General features: G+C 37.9%; 1 protein-coding gene across 6 annotated transcripts in view; it reads left to right on the top strand.

The window, feature by feature from the left end:
- Positions 1 to 21,125, top strand: part of GMPS (guanine monophosphate synthase) — a 68,737-nt gene that overhangs the window by 43,295 nt on the left and 4,317 nt on the right. For 3 of the 6 annotated variants that reach the window (XM_013982155.3, XM_084990087.1, XM_021069705.2), the window contains 6 exons: positions 6,806 to 6,957; positions 7,739 to 7,912; positions 10,103 to 10,208; positions 11,651 to 11,766; positions 14,992 to 15,117; positions 18,929 to 19,044. In XM_013982155.3, coding sequence (XP_013837609.3) covers positions 6,806 to 6,957; positions 7,739 to 7,912; positions 10,103 to 10,208; positions 11,651 to 11,766; positions 14,992 to 15,117; positions 18,929 to 19,044 — 790 coding nt within the window. Of the gene's footprint in view, positions 1 to 6,805; positions 6,958 to 7,738; positions 7,913 to 10,102; positions 10,209 to 11,650; positions 11,767 to 14,991; positions 16,786 to 16,879; positions 19,045 to 21,125 lie in introns of those variants that run through there. The other 3 variants (XR_014824227.1, XR_014824226.1, XR_014824225.1) reach the window with 3 other exon arrangements.

Genomic DNA, 21,125 nt, shown 5'->3' on the forward strand with positions numbered 1-21,125 from the left:
TTGAGGATTAGGTTAAGAAAAGTTGAGTGGGGATACATTTAGATTGGGTTTAGTGCTATATGTACACGTAATGTGCATTCGTATCTGGGTATACTTCAGTTCTTGTTAGCCATACTAGTATTAACTTGTGGTTTAAAAAAGGGCAATTTGTGGGAGTTCCATTGTGGCTCAGCAGGTTAAGGGCCTGACATGGTCTCTGTAAGGATATCGGTTTGATCTCTGGCCTTATTCAGTAGGTTAAGGATCTGGTGTTGCCACAAGTTATGCGTAGGTAGCAGATGAAGCTCAGATTTAATGTCGGCATGGCTGTGGCGTAGGCCTCAGCTGCAGCCTTGATTCAGACCTAGCCTGGCAACTTCCATATGCTGCAGTTGTAGCCAACAAAGGAAAAGGGGGAGGGCATGATTTGTTATCCTTTGTCTTGAAAGGAGCCTCCAAATTGTTATTTTTTTTGAATGATTTTTATTTTTTTCATCATAGCTGGTTTACAGTGTTCTGTCAATTTTCTGCTGTACAGCAGGTTGACCCAGTCACTCATAAAAACATACATTGTTTTTCTCACATTGTCATGCTCCATCATACATGACTAGATACAGTTCCCAGTGCTATACTGCAACATCTCTGCTTATCCATTCCAAAGGCAATAGTTTGCATCTGTTAACCCCAGATTCCCAGTCCATCCCACTTCCATTTCTTTGAATCTTTAATTTCCTTGATTAATATTTTATAGTTCTCAGCATATAAGTCTTTCACCTCTTTGGTCAGGTTTATTCCCAGGTATTTAATTTTTGGGGGTGTATTTTTGTATTACTTTTCTAATATTTCATTGTTAGTATAAAGAAATGCGACTGATTTCTGAATGTTAATCTTATACCCTGCTATTTTTCTGAATTCGTTGATCAGCTCAAGTAGTATTTGGGTTGAGTCCTTAGTGTTTTCTATATAGTATCAATGTCACCTATACACAGTGACAGTTTTACCTCTTCTCTTCCCATTTGGATACATTGTTTCTTTTGTTTGTGGGATTGTGGCTAGGACTTCCAATACTATGTTGAATAAAAGTGGTGAGAGAGGACATCCTTATCTTGTTTCAGATTTTAGTGGGAAGGCTTCCAGCTTTTCTCCATTGAGTATTATATTTGCTATGGGTTTGTCATAAATGGCTATTATTATGTTAAGGTATGTTCCCTCTATACCCACTTTGGTAAGAGTTTTTATCATGAATGGATGTTTACTTTGCCAGATGCATTTTTCTGCATCTATTGAGATGATCATGTGGTTTTTGACTTTTCTTTTGTTAATGTGGTATATGATGTTGATTGATTTGTGTATGTTGAACCATCCTTGTGAACCTGGGATGAATCCCACCTGGTTGCGGTGTATGATCTTTTTTATATGTTGTTGGATTTGGTTGGCTAAAATTTTGTTGAGAATTTTTGTGTCTATATTCATCAATGATATTGACCTATACTTTCCTTTTTTGGTAGTATCTTTGGTTTTGAATTAGGGTGATGGTAGTGTCATAGAATGTCTTTGGGAGTGTTCCTTCTTCAACCTTTTGGAAAAGTTTAAGGAGGATGGATGTAAGTTCCTCTTTGGTAGAATTCACCTATGAAGCCATCTGGTCCTGGACTTTTATTTTGGGGGAGTGTTTTTATGACATATTCAATTTCATTTCTAGTGATCAGTTTGTTCAGTTGATCCATTTCTTCTTGGTTCAGTTTTGGCAGGCTGTAAGTCTCTAGAAAGTTGTCCATTTCTTCTAGATTGTTAAATTTGTTGGCATGTAATTGTTCATAGTATTCTCTTATGGTTTTTTGTATTTCTGCAGTATCCATTGAGATTTCTCCTTTTTCATTTCTTATTTTGTATATTTGGTTTTTTCCTCTCCTTTTCTTGGTGAGTCTAGCCAGAGGTTTGTCAATTTTGTTTACCTTTTCAAAGAACCAGCTCTTGGTTTTATTGATTTTTTTCCTATTGTTTTTTGAATCTGTTTTATTGATTTCCTCTTTGATCTTTATGATTTCCTTCTTTCTGCTGTCTTTAGGTTTTGTTTGTCGTTCTTTTTCTAATTCATTTAGGTGGTGGGTTAGGTTGTCAATTTGAGTTTTTTCTTATTTTTTGAGAAAGGCCTGTATAGCTATGAATTTCCCTCTGAGTATTGCTTTTTTGGCATCCCATAGATTTTGAATGGATGTGTCTTCATTATCATTTGTCTCGAGGTATTTTTTTTAATTTCCTTCTTGATTTCCTCATTGACCCATTGGGTTTTTTTTTTTTAGTACCATGTTATTTAGTCTCCACATAATTAGTTTTTTCTCATTTCTTTACCTGTGGTTGATTTCTAGTTTCATGCCATTGTGGTCAGAGAAGATATTTGAAATAACTTCTATACTCTTAAATTTGTTGAGGTTAGTTTTGTGCTCCAGTATGTGATTGATCCTTGAAAATGTTCCATGTGCACTTGAGAAGAATGTATATTCTGATTTTTTTGGATGTAATGTCCTGAAAATGTCAATGGAGTGTTAACTTTTCATTTAGGATCTCTGTTGCCTCATTGATTATTAGGTCTAAAGGATCTGTCCATTGATGTGAGTGGTGTGTTAAAAAGTCTCCTACTATTGTATTCCCAATCATTTCTTCTTTTATGTCTGTTAGTATTTGTTGGTGGTATCTGTGTGCTCCTATATTAGGGGCATGTGTATTGACAATTGTAATATCCTCTTCTTGACTGAATTCTTTTACCATTAAATACTGTCCTTCTTTGTCTTTCTTATGGACTTCATTTTAAAGTATTTTGTCTGATACGAGTATTGCAGCTCCTGCTTTCTTGTCCATTGGCATGAAATATCTTTTCCCATCCCCTCACTTTCAGTCTATATGTGTCTTTTGCCCTAAGTTCATTCTTTTGTAGACAGCAGATTGTAGGTTTTTGTTTTTTTATCCAGTTTGCCACTCTGTTTCTTTTGATTGAAGCATTTAGTCCATTGACATTTAAAGTAATTATTGATAGATATGTATTTATTGCTATTTTAACCTTGTTTTCCAGTTGGTTCTATGTTTCTCCTTTGTTCCTTTCTATTTTTGGTTGCATAATATCCAGTTGTTTTATGCTCACATGCTTTTTTTTTTTTTTGGTTTTTTGTGAATGTAAGGTTTGGTTTTGATTTGAGGTTGCCCTTTTTTTTAAGTATGTTAACCCCTTCCTATATCTGCTTGCTTTAGCCTGATAGTCTTATAGGCTCAAACACATTATTATTGTTATTATTTTGTCTTTCTAGGGCTGCACCCATGGCATATGGAGATTCCCAAGCTAGGGGTCTAATTGGAGCTGTAGTCACCAGCCTATACCAGAACCACACCAATGCCAGATCTGAGCTGTGTCTGCAACCTATACCACAGCTCACGGTAACACCGGATCCTTAACCCACTGAGCAAGGCCAGGAATCAAACCCGAAACCTCATGGTTCCTAGTTGGATTCATTTCCACTGCACCATGATAGTAACTCCTCAAACACAGTATTAAAAAAAAAAAAAAAAAAAAAAAGTCTAGATTTTCTTACTTTCCTTCCCCACATTCTGTGATTTTTGAAGTCCTTTTAAAACATCTTCATGTTTGTCCTTTTGCTGTTCCTTGTGTTTATCGTCACTTTTACAGTAGTTTTTGTTTTTGTTTTTTTTCCCTTTTAGATCTGTATGCTGGCTTCTTTAAGTGATCGCTTTCCTATTGTGATTTCCTCTTTCCTATTTCTTCTTCTTTTTTTATTTAGGAAAGCCCTTTCAGTACTTCTTTTAGAATTTGTTTTGTATTGCTGTACTCTTTTAGCTTTTTTTGTTTGTTTGAGAAATTGTTTATTTTTCCCTCTATTTTAAATAGTATTCTTGCTGGGTAGAGTATTCTAGGCTCTAAATTTTTTCCTTTTAGAACTTTGAATATATCTTGCCACTCTCTTCTGGCCTGTAATGTTTCTGCAGAGAATTCAGCTGATAGCCTTATGGGGGTTCCCTTATAATTAACGATTTGTTTCTCTCTTGCTGCCTTTTAGAATCTTCTATTTTTAACTTTTGCCATTTTTATTATGATGTGTCTTGGTGTGGGCCTATTTGGGTTCAACTTGTTTGGGGCCATCTGTGCGTCCTGTATCTTGATATCAGTTTTGGAAAGTTTTTAGACATAATTTCTTCAAATATATTTTCAATCCCCTATTCTTTTTCTTCTCCTTCTGGAATTCCTATTATGCATAGATTGGCCCGCTTTATACTATCCCGTAGATCTCTTTTATTGCCTTCATGTTTTTCTGTCTGCTGTCCTGATTGTGTGATTTCCGTTGTTCTGTCTTCCAAGTCACTCATTCCTTCTTCTGCATTATTCATTGTGCTCTTTAGTGCCTTTAACTCAGTTTGCGCCTTTTCAAATGAATATTCTAATTTTTCTATGTTCCTCATATTTTCTAATTCCTTTCTGAAGGAATCGGTATTACTCTTAATATCTGTTCTTAATTCCTTGGTATTCAGCCTTAATTCCTTCAGTATTTTCACAGTCTCCCTTTCAAACTCAATGTCTGTTAGACTGCAGAGATGTGTTTGATTGTTTGCTGCTTCATGTGAATTCTGTTCCTTTAACTGGGAATGGTTTCTGAGCTTCTTCGTCTTATGTTTTTCTTTTTCTGTGAGTTTCGGGAAGCCAAACTGTAGTTTTGGAGGGCTATGTCTATGCAAGAGCACTCCTTTGTATTTTGTGGGGGATTACAATTTATTTTTGGTGAGGGAGTTTGAATATTTTCTGTCTCTTCAGTGTGAGCAGGCTGTTATCCCCAGGGTGCCAAGTGTGTTTTCAGGGAGAAGGAAGCAGTGGTTAGGGCTAGTATTCAATGCCTGGTTGCTGGGCTCTTAACAGCAGCAAGGACCTGTCCCACTCCCCAGTCCATAGCTCACTGCTCTCAAGCCTGAGGCACACTGCTCCTTAGCCCCTCAGGCTGTCCCTACACAGCCAACCCTAATCCTTTCCCTAGGACTGACCTCTGGAGCCTGAGTCTCAATGCCCAGCCCTTGCCCCGAGCATCTCAGGATGTGGTGTCCGGGGCAGTGGTGTAGATGATGTGTGTGGCTCTCACTCTAATTATGCCCTCAGTCCAGCTGCTGTGCTTTTCTCGGCGACTTTGATGTCCCTCTGTCTCAGCTGATCTCCTCATCCATTAGGTGGCTTCCCAGGTGTGGGTTCCATTCCTTTTTCACAGCTCTCTCTCAGGAATGCTAGTCCTATCCTATCCTGATTTCTTTTCTCTCTCTCTTTCTTTTTTTCTTTTGTTTTACCCAGTTATATTGAGAGTTTCTTGCCCTTTGTGGAGGTTTAAGTTCTTCTGCCTTTGTTCACTAGATATTCTGTGTGAATCGTTTAACATGTAGGTGTGAGGTTTTTTTGTTTGTTTGTTTTTTTGTTTTTGTCTTTTTAGGGCTGCACCTGTGGCATATGGAGGTTCCCAGGCTAGGGGTCGAATCGGAGCTATAGCTGTGGGCGTACACCCCAGCCATAGCAACGCCAGATCCGAGCTGCATCTGTGATGTATACCACAGCTTACAGCATTGCTGGATCTGTAACCCACTGAGCAAGGCCAGAGATCGAACCTGCAACCTCATGGTTCCTAGTTGGATTTGTTTCTGCTGTGCCACAACAGGAACTACCTAGATGTGTTTTTTTGATGTGTTTGTGGGAGAAGGTGAGTGCAATGTCTTACTCCTCTGCCATCTTGATCCTTCTCCCCTAAATTGTAAGTTTCGTCTCCACAAAACCCCTCATCTATCCCTTTTAACTGACAGTAAAATGGAGGACTTGGGTTGGGGGATGAGGGAAGAAAGCAAGACTTCTGTGGAGGCTCCAGAGTTGGAAACATTGGCTTCCTGATGAGACTGTTCACTGGGTGAACCTAAAACAAATGGGTTAAAAATCCGAGAAGTACATACATTTTCTTTAAAAAAGCAACTGCTATTGCTCTCCTCAGCATGGGTTTATTCTCTATCTACTCTAGGCTAAACAAGAGAGGCTTTGGACTGGGTGTATCAATATTATGCATAGTTGAAGATGAAAGAAAGATTCTACATTAAAAACAGTAGAATCAAGTAAAAACCTTATTGTACTGAGTTGCATCTCCATCCCTCTTGTCATTTCTGCTTTCACTTATCAGAATGCTGATACTTTCAACTATCAGAATGCTGATAAGCAGAAAATTGGAGGTGTCTTCTCTGGGTAATTGACCAGCTTAAGAGAAAGACTTACGCATTCACTGGTGGTCTTCCAGTGAACTAGCCACCTGCCCTGATATCTTACAGTGAAGCCCACCAGTTGTTCTTATTATCAGATAGAGGTCTTAGTTTTTAAATACTTTGCTCCTTAAGAGGACAGCCAAAGATTGCTAAATATATGTTCATACATCACTTTTTCAAGAGACCGGTCAAAGTATAGTTCTGAGGACTTCGATCATTGTATATGTACCATTGCCTTGATTCCCTTGGGGTTCTTGCTGGGGCTTTTGTTTGTTGTTCTGGTGAAACACAGAAAAGAGGGAAATCAGTTAACATAATTAGATATTATAGCCCTAGATCATTAAATGCCATAGGATTCTCTAAGGAACAAAATTTAATGAGTGCTTGTGTATGGATTCTGTCGGTCATAATTTATTGGTAGTTTTGGAAATACAGGCAAATTAAGGGGAGAAGAGAATCCATCTAGGTTTTCTTTTTGTAGTTTGGTCTATTATTTATGATTTCCAAAAACCTTTTTAAAACATACTTCCTTTCTCTTTCCCAGTGATAAATGCTGCTCATTCTTTCTACAATGGAACAACAACTCTACCAATATCAGATGAAGACAGAACTCCACGAAAAAGAATTAGCAAAACTTTAAATATGACTACGAGTCCTGAGGAGAAAAGAAAAATCATTGGGGATACTTTTGTTAAGGTACCTTTTAAATATCTTCAATATATACTATTTTTGATGTGAATTTTAGTTTTTTTTTCTTGTCATTGTACCAAATAACCAAATTTTGTAACTAATTTTGATTGTTTTGTTGGCTAAGTGTTTTACTGTATATTGCTGTTATATTGACTAGTATAAACTGTTTTATGTTTTTAAAAACGTGTACTTGTGTTGTCATGCTGTTGTTTTAACTGCTTAAGAATAGGTTTTGTCCCCATAGGATATCACATGTGGAATCTAAAATAAGGCACAAATGAACCTGTCTGCAAAACAGAAACAGACCCATGGACAAGGAGAAGAGACTTGGGGTTGTGGGAGGAATAGAGTGGAAAGTTGGATTTAGCAGATGTAACAATGTCCTACTGTATAGCACAGAGAACTGTATTCAACTATAATGGAAAAGAATATTTAAAGAGTATATATGTTTAACTGAAAGACTTTACAGAAGAAATTAACAGAACACTCACTGTATGTTAACTAAAAAAGGTGTTTTTAGTTGGTATTAGATTTTAGTTCTTCGGGTATTTCTGTGGCTAGTTTTTTAGGCTTTTGATACCTTTTGAATATATGCATACCTTTTACAATCATTTTATGCATATATTCTTAAAACAATTTATTTAGGGGGTTGGTAGATTTCATCTCCTGATCAATGTTGAAAAAGGACTTGAGAAATTTTGCTGAAAGTATAGCTGAAAACATAAAATTTTGTTGTTTTTTAAGAAACTCATCTCTTAAAAGGCTGTTTTATTCCTGTTGATTATAGATTGCCAATGAAGTAATTGGAGAAATGAACTTGAAACCAGAGGAGGTTTTCCTTGCCCAAGGTACATTACGGCCTGATCTAATTGAAAGTGCATCCCTTGTTGCAAGTGGCAAAGCTGAACTCATCAAAACCCATCACAACGACACAGAGCTTATCAGAAAGTTGAGAGAGGAGGTAAAAGCTTATGAGAATTTTCCCATAAGGCCTCCCCCCTCTTCCCTCCTTAATCATTTTTAAATATACAGTTCAGTAGTGTTACTTGTATTGCTGTGAAACAGATCTCTCTAACTTTTTCATTTTGTAAAACTGAAACTCTTCACCTACTGAACAACAGCTAATCTTTTCTCCCTCTCACCAACCCCTGGTAACATACTATTCTATTTTCTGTAAAATAGTCAACGAATATGGCTGCTTTAAATGAAATCATACAGTACTTGTCTTTTTGTGACGACTTATTTCACTTAGTATAGGTCCTCAGGGTTTATCTATGTTGTAAAATGTAACAGGATTTCCTTCCTTTTTAAGCTGAATAGTATTCTATTGTATGTACATACATGGTTTGTTTTTGTTTTTTGTCTTTTTGCTTTTTTGAGGGCCGCACCCGTGGCATATGGAGATTCCCAGGCTAGGAGTCTCATCAGAGCTGTAGCTGGGGCCTTCGCCAGAGCCACAGCAACTTGGGATCCAAGCCTCGTCTGCAACCTACACCACAGCTCACAGTAATGCCGGATCCTTAAGTCACTGAGCAAGGCCAGGGATTGAACCTGAAACCTCATGGTTCTTAGTCAGATTTGTTAACCACTTAGCCACAACGGAAATTCTGATACACACTTTTAATTAATTATCTGCCGATGGACATTTGCCTCTACTTTCTGTTGTGAGTTGTGCTTCTGTGAACATGGGTCTGCAAATATCTCTTGGAGCCCCTACTTTGAATTCTTTTGGATATATAGCAGGAGGTGAGATTTCTGAATCATAATAGAAGTTTTATTTTTAATTTTTTGAAGGACCTCTTTAATGTTTCCATAGCAGGTATACCATATTACAGTTCCATCAGCTGTGCTCAAAGCATCTAATTTCTCCACATCTTGCCCAGCATTTATTATTTTCTGAATTTTTTGTTTCTTTCCTTTTTTTGAGAGTACCCATTCTAATGGGTGTGAATTACCTGTCCTTTTGTAAGCAATCTAATGAATGTGAAGTGATAGGTATCTCATTGTGGCTTTGATTTGTGTTTCCCTTATAGCTAATGATGTCAGCCATCTTTTATGAGGTTATTGGCCATTTGTGTATCTTCTTTGGAGAAATGTCTATTCAGATCCTTTGCCGCACCCCACCCCATCCACTTTTTAGGGCCTCTGCTGTGGCACATGGAGGTTGCCAGTCTTGGGGTCAAATCGGAGCTGTAGCTACCGGCCTACGTCACAGCAACGCCAGATCTGAGCTGCGTCTGTGACTTACACCACAGCTCATGGCAACGCTGGATCCTTAACGAGCTTAGTAAGGCCAGGGATCAAACCTGCGTCCTCATGGATACTAATCAGATTCGTTTCCACTGAGCCACGGCAGGAACTCCTTTTGCCCGTCTTTTAATTGGCTTATTTATCTTTTTATTATTGAATTGTGAGTGATCTTTATATAGTCTGGTTACAACTCCTTTATTAGATACATGATTTGCCATTTGTGGGTTGTTTTTTTACTTTCTTGATGTTATTATTTGGAGAGTTAATTTTTTTTTTTTTTTTTTTTTTTTTTTGTCTTTTTGTTGTTGTTGTTGTTGTTGCTATTTCTTGGGCCGCTCCTGCGGCATATGGAAGTTCCCAGGCTAGGGGTAGAATCGGAGCTGTAGCCACGGGCCTACGCCAGAGCCACAGCAACGCGGGATCCGAGCCGCGTCTGCAACCTACACCACAGCTCACGGCAACGCCAGATCGTTAACCCACTGAGCAAGGGCAGGGACCGAACCCGCAACCTCATGGTTCCTAGTCGGATTCGTTAACCACTGCGCCACGACGGGAACTCCTGGAGAGTTAATTTTTAAGCATTAGTATGATGTTTTCTAATTGCCTCGTATTACAATAAGAACTAGATCAGAGATGGGTGGGTAGGTTTGCTTTGATTTATTTCTACTTAAGAGGTTTATGTTTAAAATGCGTTTCAAAGAGAAATATGAAGATCACTAAAATACTCATCTAATTACTTTAGAGAAGCACGTAGGAAGAAATATTTTAAAAATATTTTTTTTAAATTTCATCTTTTAAAGTTAAGAGCAACAGAAAAAAAAAGCCAGTTATTTGTTACTCTTTGTTTTTCATGTCATTTTGGTTATAATTTGCATTAACTGGGCTTTTTTCTTCCCTCTAGGGAAAAGTAATAGAACCTCTGAAAGATTTTCATAAAGATGAAGTAAGAATCTTAGGCAGAGAACTTGGACTTCCAGAAGAGTTAGTTTCTAGACATCCATTTCCAGGTAAAACCCAGTTCTGTTTAATTTGTCATTAGGTCTTCATATCGAAGAAAACTCAATTTAGGCAGTTTTGGTGGGTTTTTTTGTTTTGCTTTTTTTTTTTTTTTGTTTTGCTTTTTAGGGCCGCACTTTAGGGCCGGTGGAAGTTCCCGGGCTAGGGGTTGAGTCAGAGCTACAGCTGCCAGCCTATGCCACAGCAACTTGGGATCTGAGCCGCATTTGTAACCTACACCATAGCTCATGGCAACGATGGATCCCCGACCTGCTGAGTGAGGCCAGGGATCAAACCAGCATCCTCATGGATACTAGTAGGATTTGTTTCCATTGTGCCTCAAGGGGAAATCCCAGATGGTTTTTGAAGAAATTTATCATCTTAGGAAATATCTTAGTTGAAGCAAAGGAAAGGCTAGGTAGGGAATAAAAGTTATTTTCAGTGCCTGTTGTATATATTTCTTTGAATAAATATCCATTATTTATATATATATTTAAATGTACCATCCTTAGGATTGGCATGAATGTTGCCATCAGATGAGAAAACCAAGATATATATATATATTTTTTATTTTATTTTTTTTGCTTTTTTGGGCTGTACTTGAAGAATATGGAGGTTTCTGGGCTAGGAGTTGAATCAGAGCTGCAGCTGCTAGCCTATGTCACAGCCATAGCCACAGCAACATAAAAGCTGAGCCAATCTGCAACCTATACCACAGCTCATGGATTCTTAACCCAGTGACCTGGGTTTGTTAACTACTGTGTCATAGCAGGAACTCCTAGATAGTATTATTTTTTTTTTTTTTTGGTCTTTTTTTTGCCATTTTCTTGGGCCGCTCCTGTGGCATATGGAGGTTCCCAGGCTAGGGGTCCAAGCGGAGTTGTAGCCGCCAGCCTATGCCAAAGCTACAGCAACTCGGGATCTGAGCCTTGTTTGTGACCTACACCACAGCTCACAGCAATGCCGGATCCTTAACCCACTGAGCAAGGCCAGGGATCGAACCTGCAACCTCATAGTTCCTAGTCGGATTCGTTAACCACTGAGCCATGATGAGAACTCCGATAATATGTTTTTAGTAAATATTAATAAATAGTGTACTTTGAAGAGTTCCCATTATGGCTCAGTGGTTAACAAACCCGATTAGCATCCATGAGGTTGCTGGTTCGATCCCTGGCCTTGTTCAGTGGGTTAAGGATCCAGTGTTGCCTTGAGCTGTGGTGTAGGTCACAGACTCAGCTCGGATCCCGAGTTGCTGTGGTTCTGGCGTAGGCCGGCGGCTATAGCTCCTATTTGACCCCTAGCCTGGGCACCTCCATATATCATTGGTCCTAAAAGACCAAAAAGACAAAAAATAAAAATAATGATAATAATATACTTTGAGGCTTTTTTAAAATTAAAGTTTTAAATTAAACATAACTTTTACATTAAATACCATTGCTGCTCTTCTTTTTAGGTCCTGGCCTGGCAATAAGGGTTATATGTGCTGAAGAACCTTATATTTGTAAGGATTTTCCTGAAACCAACAATATTTTGAAAATAGTAGCTGATTTTTCTGCAAGTGTTAAAAAGGTACTAATTTACATTGAATTTATATGTTATAAACACTTTAAACAGACATAGTCAGTACAAGGAGTTGAATGCTATTTACAGTGTTGTACTCTGGTATTTACAATGAATTCATTATGGTTTCATTATTTGAAATTCAGAGTAATTTAACCTTTTTTAAAAATTTTATTTTTTTAATTTTTTTGCTTTTTAGGGCCACACCCACAGCATATAGAGGTTCCTAGGCTAATCAGAGCTACAGCTGCTGGCCTATGCCACAGCCACAGCAATGCCAGATCTGAGCTTCATCTTTGACCTACACCACAGCTCACGGCAACGCCAGATCCTTAACCCACTGAGCAAGGCCAGGGATCGAACCCACAACCTCATGGTTTCTAGTCGGATTTGTTTCCACTGTGCCACAACAGGAACTCCTAGTTTAACCTTTGAAATGACTATGAAGAAAGTCTAGAGACACTCTTAAATACAGACTTCTTTTTCTAGACATTCCATATATTTTAACAAATTTGATACCCTGAGCCCCTAAAAATACTGGATATAAAATACTTTAAAACCCCCTTTCATGTGTAATTGCAACAAAGTAAGGGAAATCATTTGATTTCTAAAGATACAGAAAAGCCTCCAATTACTCTCTATATTTGGTGCCTAAATTTATAATCTGTGTTAAAGAGGGGTTTAGTTTGTAGCACTTCTAGGTGTCAGGCAAAAAGCAATGTAAATACTTTTTGGAGTATCTTTAGCCAGGCCTCAAAAGAATTCCCATTGAGGAGTTCCTGTTGTGGCGCAGTGGTTAGTGAATCTGACTAGAAACCATGAGGTTGCTGGTTCGATCCCTGGCCTTGCTCAGTGGGTTAAGGATCCGGCCTTGCCGTGAACTGTGGTGTAGGTCACAGACTCGGCTCGGATCCCGCATTGCTGTGGCTCTGGCATAGGCCAGTGGCTACAGATCCGATGAGACCCCTAGCCTGGGAATCTCCATATGCTGAGGGAGCAGCTCTAGAAAAGACAAAAAAAAAAAAAAAAAAAAAGAATCCCCATAGATAAGAGTTTCAGTATATATGAGCTTACAATTTAAAAAAACCCTATAAAATATATATAAAAGTAAGGCACCATGAATGAGATCTAATGAAAAAAACTAGGAGAAGATCCTCAAGCATTTAAGATATGGAATTGGAATTAGAAGATGGACAATATATAAAGTAAAGAGAATTAAAAGAAGCAGTTGATAATAACAACAAGGTATATGATGAGAGACTGAAAAATGACTGGGGAGCTTTGAAAAAAATTAATTCTAGAAATGAAAATAACTGAAATTAAAAAGAGCTAGAAAGAATTAGTCAACCTGAAGACAGATGTTAAATTATCCAGAAATTGGAACAAAGCATCATAGAGAAAACATGGCTAGAACATGTTAGAGTGAGAATGCCATCTTTAATGTGTTCAGAAGGAGATAATAGACAAAAGTATTTGAATTCCCCCACACTGGTGAAAGACAGAATGTTTTAGATTCAGCAAACACAGTATATCCCAGCCAGGATAAAGGAGAAGAATTTGACACCTAATAGGCATGCCTGTGGAAACTACAGACTGCTAAAGACAAAACAGCTGCAGAGAAAAGAACAATTTTCACATAAAGGAAACACTGTTAACTGAAAGCAATAGTAAAAGCAGGAAGAATTTAAAGGACCTAGAGAAAATAATTGTGAACAATAGTGAACTGATAAACTCTCAAAGAACTAGGGCAAAATAAAGACATTTTCAGACAAACAGAATCTACTACCAAGAGTCTGTTACTTAAGGGACTAAAGGCAGTGGTTCTCAACCCTGGCTGCATATTTGATTCAACAGGGGGAACTTTTGTGTTTTATTTATTTATTTATTTATTTATTTTTTATGTTTTGCTTTTTAGGGTTGCACCTGTGGCATATGGAAGTGCCCAGGCTAGGGGTCTAATCGGAGCTGCAGCTGCCAGCCTTTGCCATGGCCACAGCAATGCCAGATCCAAGCCGCGTCTGCAGCTTATACCACAGCTCACGGCAATGCTGGATCCTTAACCCACTGCGCGAGGCCAGGGACTGAACCCACAACTTCATGGTTCCTAGTCAGGTTTATTTCCGCTGTGCCACGAGGGGAACTCCAACAGAGGGACCTTTCGAAGTATACTTGGTTAGGCCTTTTCTCCCTTGATGTGGGTTAAGATCTAAGCATACCTAATAATTTCAGTATTCAGCTAGGGTTGAGAACCACTGTTTTAAAGAAGTTATTTTAGGAAAAGCAAAAGGATCCCCATTGAAAAGTCTGAAATACAAGAAGGAATCATAAGCAAATAAAATGGTAAATGGATAAAATTAAGCAGAAATAGACTATCTAAAATGATATAAATTTTGGTGTTTATTTTTAAAAAATGGTATATAACATTATTATATAGCTAAAATAGCATAAAGTACAAGGGGATTGATTGGAGTTAAAGCATTCAAACATCTTTGTTTTGTTTGTCAGATGGACAGAGGAATTGATTCTCTTTTTCTAAATATCCCCACTTAAGGGGAACTGCTAAAAAATAAAAGTAGAGTGTTTAACCTCAAAATGGGAAATGAGTTAGGAGCAAGCATCATTTCAGAGGAATGCAAAAAAAAAGAGAACGAAACATAAAAAGTGGGGCAAATAGAAACTACTGAATAAAATAGTAGGATGGAATTCAGCTGTATTATTAACATACAATAAAAATAACTAACGTCTTTAGTTAGGACATAAATTATCAGCTAGATTGAGAAGTAAAATCTAACTATAGTCTGTTTACCTAGGGATAGAACGAGTGAAGGTAAAAGAACAGAAAAACATGTACCAGGGTGATAAAAGTAAAAAAAAAAAAAAAGAAGGAAGTAGGTGGAGATAGATTTATTTCCGAACGAAGTTGACTTTATGGCAGAAAGTTTTATTAAAGATTAGGAGAAAGTCCAACTCACATTGAGGTGTCCCTTCTGGTGACAGAGAATTAAAGCCTCCACATATGTAAATCTGATCTGTATTTCTTGTCTGAATATTTAAGCCCTGGCCCTCAGGATTGAAATTTGGACATGCTATGTAAGACACAAATCAGAGAGAAATACCAAATAGAATCTATCACTATAAACCAGAAAGTGTAGATTCATAAGATAGTAATAGGTACCAAAAGAGTGAATACCTTATTTCTTGAAACCCTAAGAAATATGTTTTTGGTTTTCCTAGCCACACACACTATTACAAAGAGTCAAAGCCTGCACGACTGAAGAGGATCAAGAGAAGCTGATGCAGATTACAAGTCTGCATTCACTGAATGCCTTCTTGCTCCCAATTAAAACTGTGGGTGTGCAGGTGAGTTGTCTGTTCTTTGACTTGTGACATGACTTTTTGCTGCTGTTTCCACTAATGTTGAAGTAGAAACGACTTAGGGAAATGAAATATGAAAATGTATACATCAAGTTAAAAATGTAAAAAGGCAATATTTTATAGAATGTTTATGAAGTGAATAACGTAATAGGAACTACATCTTCAGGGTGAGATTTTGTAGTTTTGGAACACTTATCATCTGTAACCAAAAGTAAAAGTTCAAAAAATGATTTGTTATAGGATTGGCTTGCTTCTGCTTTGAGGGACAGCCACTCAGAGGTCATATCCTCATTTATCCTTCTTGATATACTTTATGGCTTTAGAAGTCTTTAACTACAAGAAAGCTCCCAGATGAACATGTTACACCATTTAGGTCTTGTACTCAGCTTCTGTATTTCTCAAACCAGTGTCCTCTGCCTCTTTGGTATGTCCTCTCTCTCTTAACTGTGACAATGTACAACTAACATTTTCTATATTTATTGTCTATCTTTCCACTTGTAAAAACATGTGAGGAAATACTTACAGTTCTAATTTTTGAAATGCTTTTCACAAATAGCTTATATTGGAAATCTTATCATGGTGCAGTGGAAATGAATCCGACTAAGAACCATGAGGTTGTGAGTTTGATCCCTGGCCTTGCTCAGTGGGTTAAGGATCCGGCATTGCTGTGAGCTGTGGTGTAGGGTGGTGTAGGTTGCAGACGCAGCTTGGATCCTGAGTTGCTATGCCTCTGGCATAGGCCAGCGGCTACAACTCCGATTCCACCCCTAGCCTGGGAACCTCCATATGTCTTAGGTGCGGCCCTAAAAAGACAAAAAATAAATAGATGGATTATATTATGTTCTTTATGATTATCAGTTGAGTTTCGGGAGAAAAAAGCTTGGGAGGCTGGGGAAGAGGAAGCTTTCTTTTCTGTCTGATTTAGCATTTGAAATTAAATGAAAACTAAAAAAGGTGTCAGTAATTCATCTTAAAATGGTATGAGTACTAGCTGATGGGTTAAATGCGTTTATAATGTTCTCTTGTATTAATGTGTGGAAAGAAATCTGTTTTAGAAATTGTTCATCTCAAACTTAATATACTCTTTTTCCTCAACATATGAATCTGAGCCCTCCTTTTATTTTTAATTAAAATATAGTTGATTTGCAATGTTACTTTGATTTCTTTTGTACAGCAAAGTGACCCAATCATACACAGTTCCCTGTGCTATACAGCAGAACCCCAATGCTTGTCCATTCCAAATGTAGCCATTTGCATCTACCAACCTCAAACTCCCTGTCCTTGCTACTCCTTCCCCCTGACCCCATGGCAACCACAAGGCTACTCTCCATGTCCATGGTCTCTTTCCATTTTGTAGATAGGATCATTTGTGCCATATTTTACATTCCACAAATAAGTGATACCATATAGTATTTTTTTTTCCTCTTTCTGACTGACTGACTTCACTTAGTATGAGAATCTAATTCAATCCATGTTACTGCATATGGCATTAGTTTATCTTTTTTTGGTGGCTGAATAGCATTCCATTGCATATATGTACCACATCTTCTTCTTTTTTTTTTTTTTTTATCTTTTCTAGGACTGTACCCGGGGCACATGGAGGTTCCCATGCTAAGAGGCTAATCGGAGCTATAGCTGCCAGCCTACGCCAGAGCCACAGCAACTCGGGATCTGAGCCTCATCTATGACCTATACCATTACCTCACAGCAGTGCCAAATTCTTACTTAACCCACTGAGCAAGGCCAGGGATCAAACCCACAACCTCATGGTTCCTAGTCAGAATTGTTAACCACTGAGCCATGATGGGAACGCCTGTGCCACATGTTGATCCATTCATCTGTTGATGTCAGTGGACTTTCATCTCTCCAGATAAAAATCCTGATTCCTGGTTAGTATAGCAATGAAGTTTATTTTCTAAATATCAAGATAAACAGAACATGTAAAAAAAAATCAAAATGTACAGTGCATTTAAAAGTACTTCTCCCTATTTCTGCCCTTCATTTAAATATTACTTCCAGAAATATTTTAGAAAGAAAATGAGAGGGAATTATTGACATGTTCATCACCTTTTATTTTAACTGAACATTATGAACTTACCTTTTTTAAATTTTTCATTTTATTTTTTTAGTTTTTAATTTTTTTTTTGTCTTTTTGTCATTTCTTGGACCGCTCCCGCGGCATATGGAGGTTCCCAGGCTAGAGGGTCGAATCGGAGCTGTAGCCACCGGCCTATACCACAGCCACAGCAACACGGGATCCGAGCCATGTCTGCAACCTACACCACAGCTCATGGCAACGCCAGATCGTCAGCCCACTGAACAAGGGCAGGGACCGAACCCGCAACCTCATGGTTCCTAGTCGGATTCGTTAACCACTGCGCCACGACAGGAACTCCCAAATTTTTTATTTTTTGTCTTCTGTCTTTTAGGGCTACACCCGCGGCATATGGAGGTTCCCAGACCAGGGGTCTAATGGGAGCTGTGGCTGCCAACCTATGCCACAGCCACAGCAACGCCAGATCCAAGCCATGTCTGCAACCTACACCACAGCTCATGGCAACACCAGATCCTCAACCCACTGCACGAGGCCAGGGATCGAACCCGCAACCGCATGGTTCCTAGTCAGATTCATTTCCGCTGCGCCACAGCAGGAACTCCATGAACTTATCTTTTTACACCATTTCAAGTAGATTCTTAACTGCTGCCTCGTGTTCCATGTATGATTATACCATAATTTTCTTAGCCATTTCTCTGCAAAGGGCATTTAAACCATTTTCACTTTTTCGCTCTTGTCAACATGTCTTTGAATAATGTCTTATTTCCTCAAGAATTATTCATGTTGGGAGTTCCTGTCGTGGTGTAGTGGAAATGAATCCGACTAGCATCCATAAGGGTATAGGTTTGATCCCGGCCTCGCTCAATGGGTTGTTGATCCAGTGTTGCTGTGAGCTGTACTGTAGGTCACAGACGTGGCTTGGATCCCATGTGGCTGTGGCTGTGGCTGGCAGCTGTAGATCTGATTTGACCCCTAGGCTGGGAACTTCTGTATGCCACAGGTGTGGCCCTAAAAAGCAAAAAAAAAAAAAAAAAAAAATTATTCATGTTTCAGTAATACTTCCTTGATTAAAGTGCATGTACATTTTAGACTTTAATAGATAACTTTTAGCATTCAAGTAGTCTGAATTCCCATATTTTGATATACTGTATATTGAATTATCTAATGAATCTTTTAAATTGTTTTTCAGCGTAATTTTTTAAAAGCAAATTACTTTGATTAACAAACAGGACAAAGGAAAAGCGAATCAAAATTATCGCTTATTTTATTCACTTAGTTTAAAATTAAATTTCTTAGCTCATTTAAAAAAATTGATAAGTAAATATTTATGAAATTATTTTTATCTCTGACTTGAGAATCCTTTATCTGGCTAATAAACTTGAGCAGATCTTGTCTGCCAAAATAAGTGTGCCAGCTATCTGCAGTTGGGCAGGTATTTGGAATGAAATTCTGGTGGACCTCCCATTTATTTATGTTGAATAAATTCTTGAAATTACCGTGACACTTTTGTTTCTGTCTGAACTGATTTAAGTAGAATTAAATAGGGGATTTTAATTTGGGATTTATTTATATCATTAGCAAACTATCCATTTATATATACTTTTATTCAAGTACATTTTTGTTTGGAAAAAAAGCAACAAAATTACTACTAATGGTGTCACTATGCATGATATATTTTCCAGTTCATCTCTTAATTTCTGTGAAACCGTTAGGAATTATCAATCGTGTTTTTATTTTCAGGGTGACTGTCGTTCTTACAGTTACGTGTGTGGAATCTCCAGTAAAGATGAGCCTGACTGGGAATCTCTTATTTTCCTGGCTAGGCTTATACCTCGCATGTGTCACAACATTAACAGGTGTGTTCTGCAAGGGTGGGGGGGTGAGATATAATGGAAGGATGTGTTCTTCCAAGGTCTTCCCGCTGTTGAAAGACCAGTGGCTGAGTGTAGATACGTACAAGTATGCACTTAGGTGATAATCCAGCAGATATTTAATAATATCTCGTATTTTGTCCCTTTGTCACAATGTAGTCATCTGCTTATTAAAAATTTTTTTTGTGTAAGTGAGAAATAGGGTTTTTCATTTTAGTATGAAATTTTAAAAGACTGCTTTAAAAATGTCTTCCCAATTAGCACCTTACACTATTTGTTTTGTGATAACATACGTTATTCCAGAAGGATTGGAAAAGTTGTATAGGTTATAGAATTGCCATTAGGGACTTGGCCAATTAAATAATAATCCCAGAGTAAATCAGAAGTAGACGGATATGTCAGATATTACTAAAATAACTGCATTAAATGTATAACTAATTTTGAATTTATCTTTTCAGATCCAGTTTTCCTTTAATTTACACATTAATTGCTTATGTTGGCTATATCAACATCTGATTTATAATCTATGTGTAATACTCAGTTGCATTGTCTCATTTACAGTTCAAAAATCTTACTCATTTAGTACCAGATTGCTAATTAAATGTTCTTATTTCACAGTTGTTCACTCTTTTGTATTTTCTTCATGGATATTAGTTAACAAAAAGAATTACCTGAATTTGTTTTCTCAAATTAGCTACAGAAATTACAAACATACCTGTTGGTGTGCACTTAGCAGGATGTGTGTATTTCTACACTGGCCTGTTGGTGTGGTTTTTAAGACAAGGAGTTAGAGGGAAGTCACATTTTTACTGAAAGGAACATGGCCTGTAAAAGACTTGCTTAGATGAAGCAAAGGCCCCCAAATACAGAAGAACCTTTAATATACTGAGAAGAGTGAATTATTGTAATGATGTTTGTAATTGCCTGTATTGAATGGAGAAAATTGGTTAAAATAATGATTCATAATTCATCTCTGAAAAAATGCTAATACCTAAATTAACTAGGTTATGCAGAAGACAGAAGATTTCTTTTCACTGAGTTTTACTAAGTTTGGTTCCACTGCTTTTACTACGTATTTAGTAGGTTTTTAGGTTTTTCGCTTTACAACATTCTAGTAGTTTCATCTGTCTTTTTGTTGTTGTTGTTGTTGTTGTTGTTGTTTCAGAGCCACACCTATGGCATATGGAGGTTCCCAGGCTAGGGGTCCAATTGGAGCTGCAGCTGCAGGCCTATGTCAGAGCCACAGCAATGCCAGATCCTTAACCCTCTGAGCGAGGCCAGGGATCAAACCTGCAACCTCATGGTTCCTAGTCAGATTCGTTTCCATTGCGCCACAACAGGAACTCCATCTGTCTTTTTTGTTTGTTTCTTTTGCCAAAAGCCACTCACCTTGGTTTAAACTTTATCTCTGTCCTTTTATATGCTGATTTCTCTGCCTATCTTCCCCCCACCTTTGTCTCTCCCTCCATTCTTAACCTTTGTCTCTCCCTCCCCAAGAAAGAAAAAAATAGTCTAACAACCAATAAACAAAAAAGGAGATTTTATGAACCTAGCAAGTCCTTAAAGAGTCTTGGAATTCCCTATATAGTGCAATGGGATTGGCATCGTCTTGGGAGCACTGGGACTTAGGTTCGATCCCATAGTGGGTTAAGGATCTGGTGTTGCTGCACCTGTGGCTTAGGTTGCAACTGTGGCTCAGATCTGATCCCTGGCTTGGGAACTCCATGTGCTGCAGGGCAGCCAACAAAGGGGGTGTGTGGGGGAGGAGTTTTGGTCATGGGTTTAGCCAAAAAAAAAAAAGTTGGAAATATAGGGATATGGAGTTCCCTTGTGGCACAGTGGGTTAAGGATCCAGTGTTGTCACTGCAGCTGCTTGGGTCATGGTGAATTTTGATTTCTTTGCCAGAGTCTTTTTGGGAGATGAAGTTTAAACAATTAAAAAAAAAATCTTTGTTTTCCCCCCCTAATTTGCATAATGGAATCTTTGTATAGAGAGGAACAGTTACTTTGGTATGGTATGGAAGACTGCATATTACTGTACTTTCTGTGACCACTCTTGTTTGAAC

The sequence above is a fragment of the Sus scrofa genome, chromosome 13 (assembly GCF_054392235.1).
Source record: "Sus scrofa isolate SSC_HxYL_T2T_F1_AM1 chromosome 13, Sscrofa_HxYL_maternal_Yorkshire_Landrace_v2.0, whole genome shotgun sequence".
Taxonomy (NCBI): domain Eukaryota; kingdom Metazoa; phylum Chordata; class Mammalia; order Artiodactyla; family Suidae; genus Sus; species Sus scrofa.